Source organism: Orbicella franksi, chromosome 4 (genome assembly GCF_964199315.1).
Source record: "Orbicella franksi chromosome 4, jaOrbFran1.1, whole genome shotgun sequence".
Lineage (NCBI taxonomy): Eukaryota > Metazoa > Cnidaria > Anthozoa > Scleractinia > Merulinidae > Orbicella > Orbicella franksi.
Window position 1 is genome coordinate 13,771,737 of NC_138148.1, and position 11,110 is coordinate 13,782,846.

General features: G+C 35.3%; 1 protein-coding gene across 1 annotated transcript; it reads right to left on the reverse strand.

Moving 5' to 3' along the window:
* Positions 1-2,856: 2,856 nt before the first annotated feature.
* On the reverse strand, positions 2,857-10,990 carry LOC145483433 (uncharacterized). The gene is made up of 8 exons (XM_081461939.1): positions 10,836-10,990; positions 9,674-9,834; positions 7,771-7,858; positions 6,616-6,707; positions 5,483-5,546; positions 5,000-5,103; positions 4,770-4,864; positions 2,857-4,172 (listed from the first exon to the last, which is right to left on the reverse strand). Exons 1-8 carry the CDS (start codon positions 10,893-10,895, stop codon positions 4,096-4,098), a joined length of 741 nt encoding a protein of 246 aa, XP_081318065.1. The 5' UTR covers positions 10,896-10,990; the 3' UTR covers positions 2,857-4,095.
* Positions 10,991-11,110: the final 120 nt, after the last annotated feature.

Here is an 11,110-nt window from a genome sequence, read left to right on the forward strand (position 1 = left end):
TCACTGGGCTAATTTGCATATTTAAAAACTTGAAGATCTCTGGAATCAAAAGAGAGACTTCAATATAGTAAACATTTTTCTTCTCACACAGGCTTCTTGTTTTTGTTTTAAAGTGGCTGCGAAAGTAAAGATGCGATTTTTGTCATAGTGGATGCGGAGAACGAAAATACATTACTGAAAACACATCACTGAAAATACATTACTGTAATACAGGAAATACACGTTATTAATTACATATTAATTATTGAAGTTTTTTAGGCTAAGAGGAACTGATTCCCAAATTAATGATGCACAATATTGGAATACTGATTGTCCATATCTAGTTGATGGTTTTGGTCTATAGAAGTTTTGATTTGATGCATACTTGGTGTTGTGGTGATGGATTTCTGACACTGGTGTGAGAGCACCAGAGAAATCAGCTGGAATACTCTTTTTGTCATCTTGAATTTTATGAGCAAAGAGTGCAATCTTCATCTTGTAGATATTATTCCCGATATCATTTAGAACTAAAATTTCAAGCAAGGTATAGTAAATTTTCGCTTTTTCCCTCCTATGAGCGAAGAATATACTCCGTACACATTGGTTTTACTTAGTCCGTATTCAAAGATTGATATTGATTGCCGATAACAATCAATGAAACTCAATGAAGAAAAAAGGTTGCAAGTTTGATTGTTATTGATTGCGATAGTAAGGAATAGTGATTTATTCATCCATTGATATCAATTGTTATTGGAAATTATTTTTGTTCTTTTGCAAATTACACTGATAAAATGATTGACAAAATTTGTCTGTAAAGGTTTTATTGAGTCATCTTATCTTCATAGCCTGGGAATGGTTTACAATCTTTTTTTTTTAATATTTTATATTTTTTGTTTTACAATCTGACATCAACAAAATAACAAGAACAGAACAACTAACAGAAACATTTTGGGCTTTCCATATTTCTTTGCCAGTCCACAACACCAGAAGAAGCTATCCCATTGTAGCATTGGCATTTAGATGAAGCTAGATGAATCAAATTTTTTTCACTCGATGACAATCGATATCCCTCAACATGGGAATTAACGACTGCTATCGATTTTTGTCAATTGATAGCAATCGATAAAATTTTTTTATCATGACAATGATAACGATAATGATAATGATAATGATAATGATAATGTAATACCATGGAAGAGCATGTAGTACCATATAAACCAAAACACTAAATTTAGACTACTGGGAGTTTTACATTTCTCTTGAATAAGAGTCGAGATGCCTTAAAGCAGATTTTAAACCTTGCTAGCAATAACATAACATGAAGGAATAAAGCGGTTAAGCAAAACTCTTAAGCAGCTTAAACCTCAGGGACAGTAACATAAAAGATGAAGGTTTAAAGCAGTTGAGTAAAGCTCTTGAACATGAGAATTGTCAGCCAAGCAGCTCAAGCCTTGAGCACAACAACATAGGGTATAAAGCAGTTGAGTAAAAATCTTAAACATGGCAATTATAAATTAAGCAGCTCAAACCTCAGGGAAAATAACATGAGATGAAGGTATAAAGCAGTTGAGTAAAACTCCTAAACATGGCAATTGTAAATTAAGCAATTTAAACCTCAGGGACAATAACATGAGATGAAGGTATAAAGCAGTTGAGTAAAGCTCTCAAACATAGGAATTGTCAATTAAGGAGCTTCTAAGCTGCTTAATTGTCAATTGCCATGTTCAAAAACATCAAGTGCAATAACATAAGAGATAAAGGTATAAAGGAGTCGAGTAAAGCTATCAAAAACGGTAATTGTCAGCTAAGCAGCTTTAACCTTGCAGACAATAATGTATAGTGTAACAGATGAAGGAAAAGGCAATTGAGTAAAGTTTCCAAACATGACAATTGTCAGCTAAGCAGCTTAAACCTCTAGTACATCAACATAAGTTACAGATAGAGGTATAAAGCAGTTGAGTAGAACTCTTAAACATGGCAATTTTAAATTAAACAGCTTAAACCTCAGGGACAATAACATGAGATGAAGGTATACAGCAGTTGAGTAAAGCTCTCAAACATAGGAATTGTCAATTAAGGAGCTTCTAAGCTGCTTAATAGGCCATATTCGTATTCTCGCTATTGGACTGGAACCAGCTTGAAATGGAGGCTTGTGCAGGGAATATCACTAAAAAGCAATTAGAGTCATTAACATTTGAAAAAAAAAACCCGCATTGACCTCAGTTGCAAGCTAGTTCCAGTTCAATAGCGAAGAATAAAGGTATAAAGGTATAAAAAGTATAAAGGTATAAAGCGAGGTATAAAGCAGTCGAGTAAAGCTATCAAAAATGGCAATTGTCAGCTACGCAGCTTTAACCTTGCAGACAATAATATACAGTGTGACAGATGAAGGAAAAAAGCAATTGAGTAAAGTTTCCAAACATGACAATTGTCAGCTAAGGAGCTTAAACCTCTAGTGCATATATATACATAAGTAATTCTACGTATAACTACTGAAGATGGTTTATGATTACCCATGGAGTGTCCTGTTGTATATGCACCTTAAAATTGTAGAAATCTATCAGCCATTATCCCTGGAAATTGCAGAAATTAATCCACAGCAAGGAAAACCAGTCTTTTGAAATATGAAACAAATTTACTAGCTTGATCCTTCCTCCAAATTTCTATTCTATTCCTTACCTTCACTTGGTAAAAAGCAGTCATGCCATGTGTGTGCATTTCAGAGTTTACATTATCTGTACAAAAATAATAATTTAGTTCTGCAACTGTGATGCAAATTATTCAAAAAATTAATATTTGACAACTGAGAATTCAATTGCTGTAGTTAAATTAGAAAGTAGTGATCCTTTACAAACTCCATGAACACTTGGGATAATTTGGAAATATAAGACCTGCCAAAACACTTGAGAATTCTTCATTGATAATACTGGCCAACTCTTACAAGCATGCCCAAATCATACTCTAATTCTGACCAAAATGGCTCAAAAACTGTACAATTTGGCAAAGTTTGTACCTGTTAAGATTACACAAGTATCCCCACCTATCAAGCTGACACTTGCCGAATGGCAACTTAAGAAAAAGAAAGAAAACATGTAGGTGACTCAGGAACAATATTTTGCCGTTATGATGTGAAACAAATCTTTTTCAGAATATCTGAGGATTGCATTTTCAAGTCGATTTTGTGACAGGGATGATGCTTTTGGTCACTCCAAGAATGACCAGGCATGAAGCTACTGAAAGCTAACAAAGGACTAGCTTATTAGATACTACAATCACAAGTACTTGGTCATTGCTTACACAATGGGCCTTTAGAGTCTTCTTGGTCTCCCAATTGAAAAAGATGACACAGTGTTATTGTAAGTCTTTGTGTACATTTGTTCTTAAGTGCTTCATAGGTGACAAACAGCTTTTGAAGCCTACACAGCTCATGCAATACAAATATTTTAAACAATTTTCACCATTTGACATTGTCTGAGGTTATGACTGGTAAAAATTTAATATTAATTTTTAATTTTTAGTACCACTTCTTGTGTCAAAAGTGATTACCATCGTAATCAGCATCAAGTTTTAGGTTTGTTTTACAAAGAAAAATATATGTCTACCCTTGTTGCACAAAAAAGGTAGTACCTTCTCAATTTCCCTGGTGTTTGCAAGGGCATAGACCGATATCAGCTGTTTGGTCATGAAATGTGTAAAATTTGAGGTGCCTGCTCACAGTGGAGAACTGGCTGAAAGTTACCTAGAGATGATATTCTCTCAAAAACGAAAACTCAACAAGCTTGCTAATAATTCAGTAGTGTCTCAATTGTTGAAAAATAATATAAATGGCTCTGAGCCCTCCTAAAGATATTTTTGTAATGATTGCAATCAGCAACGAGGCCAGAGTCTGTGCTTGCTTCTGCATATTCACCACAGTTCAAATGATCCTCAATCTCTGCATTACCATTCATAATGCGATTCTGACCAGCCATTAGCCAACACACTTGGGTTCTTCCAGCCTGTTTACAACTTCCTTTAGTTTGGCTAGCTCCATAACTCAGGGCGTGGAATGCTCCAGCAGCCAGAATTATTGTTTGTTTAATTAATTCTTTGACAGCACAATAATAAATTCTCTTGTTAAGTCTTTCTGAATGACTTCAAGATAGGGTAGATGTTTTCAAAGGCTTCATAGATTTCTGAACGGACTTTAGCACCTTAAACAGTAACAAAATGCAAGTTAGCATTTAGTGTACATGCATGTTAAAGATAGCAATAACTGATAGTACAACAACATTTAAACATATATGAAAGAATAAAACAAATGCAAACTTTTGATTCCTGTGCAATAGATCATCAACCTTTGGTTGCACTGTCATGAATGGCATAAACAATACTGGTCTGACTTCAAAAATACAATATATATGACTCTGAAACTAAGATGACTGTCTGTTAGCAATCCTCCCACATGGCTGAAAGCATTCGTCCATTACCCAAATGGGCTTTTTTGGTGATATGGCTGCCATTTTGAATTCTATTGCTTCAAAGAGCTATTATGGGATGCTCAGTATGTATTTGCCCCCTAAACCCCATAATAGCTATTTGAAACAATACAATTCAAAATGGCAGCCATATTGCTGAAAAGGTCCATTAACACATCCATACATTCATGCATCATTGAAGATTACTTGAAGCTTCAGACTTGGCATATGGTGAAACCTGCAGTACTGTACTTTTTTCTTGGAAACTATCAATGTTTGCCATAGAAAAACAAATAGCCATGCAAACAGAAGTAAACATAATGTGATTCTCACCTGTTAAAACCACCTTTCCTGAAACGAAAATTAGTAGAACAATTCTTGGCTTGACCATTCTGTAAATCAGACCAGGAAAAAGTTCTGGTTCATAACTGGAAAATAAATACAACAAAAATAGTATTATGTTAGTAATGTTAATTGAAGTGGAAGAAACAATAAAACAATGTGACAATAATAATAATAATTATTATTATTAGTTACATCTAACTACTTTATGAAACAATTACCTTGAAAACTGTCCATGCGCTAACACCAAGCCTTCAAGTCGAATTGGAAATCTCACATCACAGCTACCAACCATGTTTTGAATTTTGAATTCTGTAAACTTCGCCTGCGAAAATACCACAAACCAGTTTCATTTACCTAATAAATTTCTGGGCCATCATTAAACACCTGTTGTGCCAGAGTATGCTTTATGAACCCTTGACGTTGTTGACTGTGGGTGAACTTGTCTGTTGTTGGGATCATTCAACCACGAAACAACAAGTGTGTCACAGGTGTGAGAGTCTGAAGGCAACAGGTCGCTCAAAACTTAATGACATCCCTGAATTAGATCCTTTTGCGAGTGAGGTGCAATTGGTTTTAGTTTTACCTAATTGGATGACAAAGTGGTGCAAACTTTCTAAGTCAATCAACTATAGCATAGTGAAGCAAAACTTAAGAAACTTTCAATACCCAAGTGACAACTGCTCTAAATAGATGGAACTTACTGGAAAACCAAGTTTCTGTACTACTCTGGCATACTTTCTTGCTGCTAGTCTTGACTGATCTTCACTGTGAGAACCAAACAAAATTAAATGCCACCATGTTACATCAATCAAAACTACCCTAAAAAAATTAACTTAACCTAAACACCCTCAAAAATTGTGTTAGTCAAATGTGCTCATGTTCATGTTTTTCCTTTTGTCATAAACCAGTTTTTTTGCCCTTAGTGGCACTCAGTTGGTATCACTGATAAGAGAAAGCTGTTTTTATGCTGCTGTGTTCATTTTATTATTTCAACTATTTTCTTCTTTTTCCACTGTAATTTACAGGTAGCTGTCTTCATTTAACTTTAGGATGTTTATTGAAAGTTGGCAAGGTATTGTCAAAGTAAGTCATTAATGTCTTACAGGTAATTTCCGTACCAAATAAATTATTATAATGAATGTACTACAAATTGTAAATTTTAAACTTTACTTTTGTACCCTGATGTATTTCATTATTTATGAAGTATACTTAAAAAAATTTAAACAAAAGACTGCATAAGGGGGTATAAATTAAAATTAACTGAAGGAGGCCAGGTTTTTCTTTTTGTGGGCCAAGGAGTTCGGGTTTCTCACCTCAACTTTCTCAGGGAGATCAAAATACTCATGACATCTTGCTAAACACCTTTTACTATTAATATGTATGTGTATGTTGAGCGACAATCAATTTTAGAGAAGATGACATTTACTATTAGCCAGCACCTCTTTAAGAAATAGAAAACATGTACCGTGTTTCTATCAAGTTACAGAAACACAAGTGGAAGTTTCGGAGAATGAGAAATGGTGTGGGAAAACGAGCCGCAGGCGAGTGTTTCCACAGCTTTTTTGAGTTCTCCCAAACTTTCAGGAGTGTTTCAATAACTTGATAGAAACACAGAGAACATGTTTTCTATTTCTTTTAGGAATCAATGCGACTAAAAAAGGAAAACAACTTGTTAACTTTGATGATCAAAATGTAAATTCTCTTTGCTTGTGCCATCATTACATCAACAGCTCATGCTAGTTCTGTGTTTCTATTGAGTTATACAAACACGATATTTAACCAATCAGCATGCATATTTCTTAGGACTGTTTTCTAAATGTAACATAACACACACCTCTTGGCTCCAGTGCAAACCATCTTTCCAGAACTAAATATCAATGCAGTAGTCCTTGGCTCTCGTATCCTCATAATAACTGCTGCAAAACGCTAAAATAAAATGTGTTAAAGACAACACAAATCTCAAGTATAGTATTTGTCACTGCTGGTCAGGGCACTATATGTAATAAGAGTAATATATTGAAAACTTGTTGTTGGTCTGACTGCCATACAGAGTAAGTGATATAGATAAAAAAGTTGCAAGGTGAAGTACAGAGAAGAACCCCAGCCATTTTGGATGCAAAACTTGTCTGATACAGCCATTCCAAGTGTGGCTACCTGGCATGTTTCCATGCACCTCACTCCAGTCAAGGCACCTCATCTCTTGGAGATGAGGCAGTTATTGTATCACAGCTTACTACTGTAATGAAATTCGTTATTTTATAATCGTCTTAATCCATTGGCTGTCAAAAGCACTGCTAAAATTGAAAGAAAAAAAATGAATTTTCTTGGTCTCTTCATTGCTTTTGAAGTATTGATATTTATAACCAAAGCTGTAACAAGAAGCTCTCGCAAACCAAGACGTTAATATTATTATTGTTGACTTTTTTGTTAAAAAGAAAGGGTTCATAAACAGAATGAGGCAGTAGTAGGTGGTACATGTTATCCACAAAACTACGTGATAAAGTTTAGGTAGCACTAACTTTTTTAGGAGTGTAAAGTGCTTTGTGGGTCAAAAGATATACCAACATGTCATTGGCTACAAAAAATATTCATCATGCTTCAGTGCTAATTAGCAATGAAAACCAACCGTGGTGCCACAAATTTAGTTTTGCAAAAAGGCAATTTTTATCAGGAGTTTGTTCTCAACCCCACAGCATTTCAATGCAATTCAACTTTTTCTCTTCCTTTCTCAGCCTACTAGTTGATAATGAAACTGATACTGATGTCTCTTTCCCCACCCCGATCAATGATGCTGAATGCAAAGCTAGGCTTTGCATTCCTTCGGTTACTTACCTAGGCCTTCAAACTGCAAAGTATGAGCAAAATCGATTTTTCGACCATGGCCACGATTTCTTTGATTTTTAGTGACAATTACTCTTAAACAAAACTCACTATGATAAATCTTGTGAAAAGCTTTCACACCAGCTGTCCCCAGAGAGCTATATCATACCTTAGGATTGTATTCTGCATTCCTGGCATGAAGAGCAATCTTTTTCAAGTCCAGCTTACAACCAAGGTTTACAGTTGACACAATATTTCTGAAAGGGAAAAATACGCACAATGAAATATCATTTCTACTAAACATAGAAGAATTTACATGTGCTTGTACCAAACAAGGAACACTTGTACAGAGTTTTGCCGGTAAGTCATGTACCGTAGAATTCCGAAAGTAACGACCTCCTGAAAAAAAAAAGGGCTCCTCGAAAGTAAAATTAATTTTTTCCCTTCCTATTGAACTCCGAAAGTAGTGGTCCCCCCAAAAGTAGTGGCCCACCTGAAAGTAGCAGCCCCTTGAAGAAGTCACTAAAAGAGAAAGTCTCTGTTCTCAGGTTCTGATCATGAGGATGGAACAGCCTGAATGCAGGACTGAACATGGACTTGAAGAGCTATCTGTGATTCTACATGTATTTGGAACTTGACTGAATTTTGTTTAAAACTATGATTTATAAACTGTACTTGTCTAGCAGCAGAGTCAAATGACATACTGTAGGGCAATCAGTTGCATTGCGATGCAATGTGACCATTATACTTTTGCCAACGGAACACTTAATTTCTTTTATGTGTCCGCTTTGTCTGAAACAACTGTTACTGTGCAAATGTTTTTTAACCATCCAAAAGTATAACGACTACCCGTAAGTAATGGCTACGCAAAAGTAGTGACCGCTTTTGACTGCTACATGCGAAAGTAACGGTGCCTGTTACTTTCGGCATTACTTTTGGCTTTACTTTCGGAATTCTATGGTATTGGAAAGCACAATTTAACCACTGTTTTGAAAAAAAATTAATGGTCGTTACATTGAAGAAACTAGTTTTTGGCCTTGTTTTGTTTTACCTTCTTTTCTGTAACATTTTATCTATTAGGTAATATTATTTTACACATTATTCCAAAACTCAAATTACTGTCGCATTTTCATTGGTTCTTACCTAAGATTGAAAGACAGACTTATAGAGGATCATGTCATTAACATTTTTTTGTTTCTTTACTATGTTTTAATAGACAGATTACATGTTGCTGTGTGTCTGTTCAGTAAAAGATCACAGATGAATGCTGAAATGGAGTAAGAGTGCTCATCAGTAACACTCACTTTTTTGTCCTTACCACATTTTGATGTCATCTGTGATCTATTACTGAACAGATGTAAGGCAACATAGAAACTATTTGTAAATAAGATTTTAATAGGTGTCCCCTATTAGTAGTGAGCTTTCCCTCCGCTATTTGCTAATCATTTAACTGACATGGAAATAAAGTCTGTCTGTCTGTCTGTCTTTCTGTCATCTGTCTGTCTAACAACACAAGTTTCTGGCCAAATCTTTGCCATGACTTCACTAAAATTTCTAGAATTCAATTTGGCTTTCTCATTTATGATTATTAAACAAATACAGTGATTGATTGATTTAGAGCGGTTTTCAATTCAGTGTCGTAAAACCAAAACCAAACAAAAGAGCTGTTTTCAATTGATTGTCAAAAGTAATCAGGCAGTTACCTTGCTTCTGGTTTTGGTTTTAACCACGGTTTGAGATAGACTGAGTAGTCTAATGGAAAAGTAACTGATTTGGATTTGGTTTTACCACTCTCAATTGAAATCTGCTCTACTTACAAATTAGACTGTTCAGCTAATCTCAAGTTGTAGTAAAACCAAAACCAAAAGCAAAACCAAAGTAATTGCCTGATTACTTTCTACACTCAATTAAAACCCAATCGATCCATCCATCAATCAATCAATCAATCAATCAATCAATCAATCAATCAATCAATCAATCAATCAATCAATCAGTCAGTCACTCAATCAGTCAGTAAGTCAATCAATCAATCATTCTTTCCAGATAATGACAGTATATAGTCACACACTCACTGAAGCTGAGGCACAATCCCGGCCTGTTCAGCTGTCATCGGTGTCATTGGTGTTAGTGGTGGCATTGGACTGGGTGTGGGAGGATAAGGGCTCAGACCTCCTGGGAGAGAAGTGGTTGTCTGTAATCCTGATGATCCGGCTGACAAAAGGCCTCCATGGGGCTGCAACAGAAGTTATCATATAACATGTTTAAAAATCATAATTCAACATGCCACAGCCTAAAATAATCTGCTTTTGTGATCAGTGGCTACTAATTAGTGACAGGTAAAAATGAAGGGAATTTAATATCTACTCAGCATTCTTCTTGGTGATTTGAAGAGCATCAGGAATTTTTTTAAAGCTCACAAGTTGCATCTATCCAGTTCAGCCTGAGCAGAGCAGAAAGAGCACACACTGATTTTAGCCATTAATAGTGTTTTCAATACTTCTGTAAAAGCTGCCAAACTGGGACTTTATTTGATATTTATCTTGGAACAATTTAGTACCACACGTCATTGTACATGGAACTTAATGTTTCTATTACAAATATAATTTGAAAGAGCATGTTTTTCTAAACTTGGAATATTCTTGTTTGTATTAATAAAATTTAACTTCCATGAAGTCATCTGTATTTTGTATGAGCATAAAAGAGTTTTCCAGTTCCCGGTGGTTGACAGGTTTGGTAAATTCCAAACACTTTCACCAGTATGTTTTCTTTCCGTAACAGTAATAAGTAAAGACTGAAGCATTTTGGTATTAACTTTGTCATGTGGGAAAAAAAGATGATAAACATTAAAAGCTTAAAAGGTCTTAACAAACTGACAAATATCTTCCACAGCGGCGTGGGTAAGACCTAAATTAAACTTACATGTAGACGACTATTGTTGAAATCGCGACCGGACCAAGCTTAAATAACTTACTCAGAACCAATATAAGAGAATATGATATACGAGAACTTAAAGTTGATATCATAGTGCGAGTTTATTCACCTTAATTGGGAGGCAAAAAGGGTTCTCATTTAATTAAACTAGAACCTTTTGTACGTTAATTTTAAAACGAGACTCCTATACTAAAAGGTCATGCTCACGTAACATTTTTTACGCATAGATGGAAAGTATCGTCGACGTATTCACCAACTATCCGAGCTTTTCTAGTGCAATTTTGGACCACGGCTCATACATACCTGGACTGGTGTACTTGTCCTGTATCTGTTATCTTCATTCGGATCTAATCTTTCGTCCATGCTTCGCCTACACTTCCCAAAGCTCGGAAAGAAATCAAACAACAACTGTAGGCGAGGGAGTGTTTTATAATGTCTGCTCCAGTTGCGACCGACTTGCTTTCTGGGAGTATGATCCAGTTCTCACACGGTCTGATTTAGACTGGAGACTAGAAATGAGGACAAAACGTTTTCAACCACTCTCAGGTCCTTTTTGCAAAATTGGAAAATTAATTAGC

Coding starts and splice junctions, on each gene's coding strand:
- LOC145483433 (XM_081461939.1), bottom strand. CDS start 10,895: ATGGACGAAAGATTAGATCCGAATGAAGATAACAGATACAGGACAAGT. Junction 5,104..5,482: donor TACAGAAACTTGGTTTTCCA/GTAAGTTCCATC, acceptor GTATTTTCGCAG/GCGAAGTTTACAGAATTCAA. Junction 4,865..4,999: donor GCGCATGGACAGTTTTCAAG/GTAATTGTTTCA, acceptor TTTATTTTCCAG/TTATGAACCAGAACTTTTTC.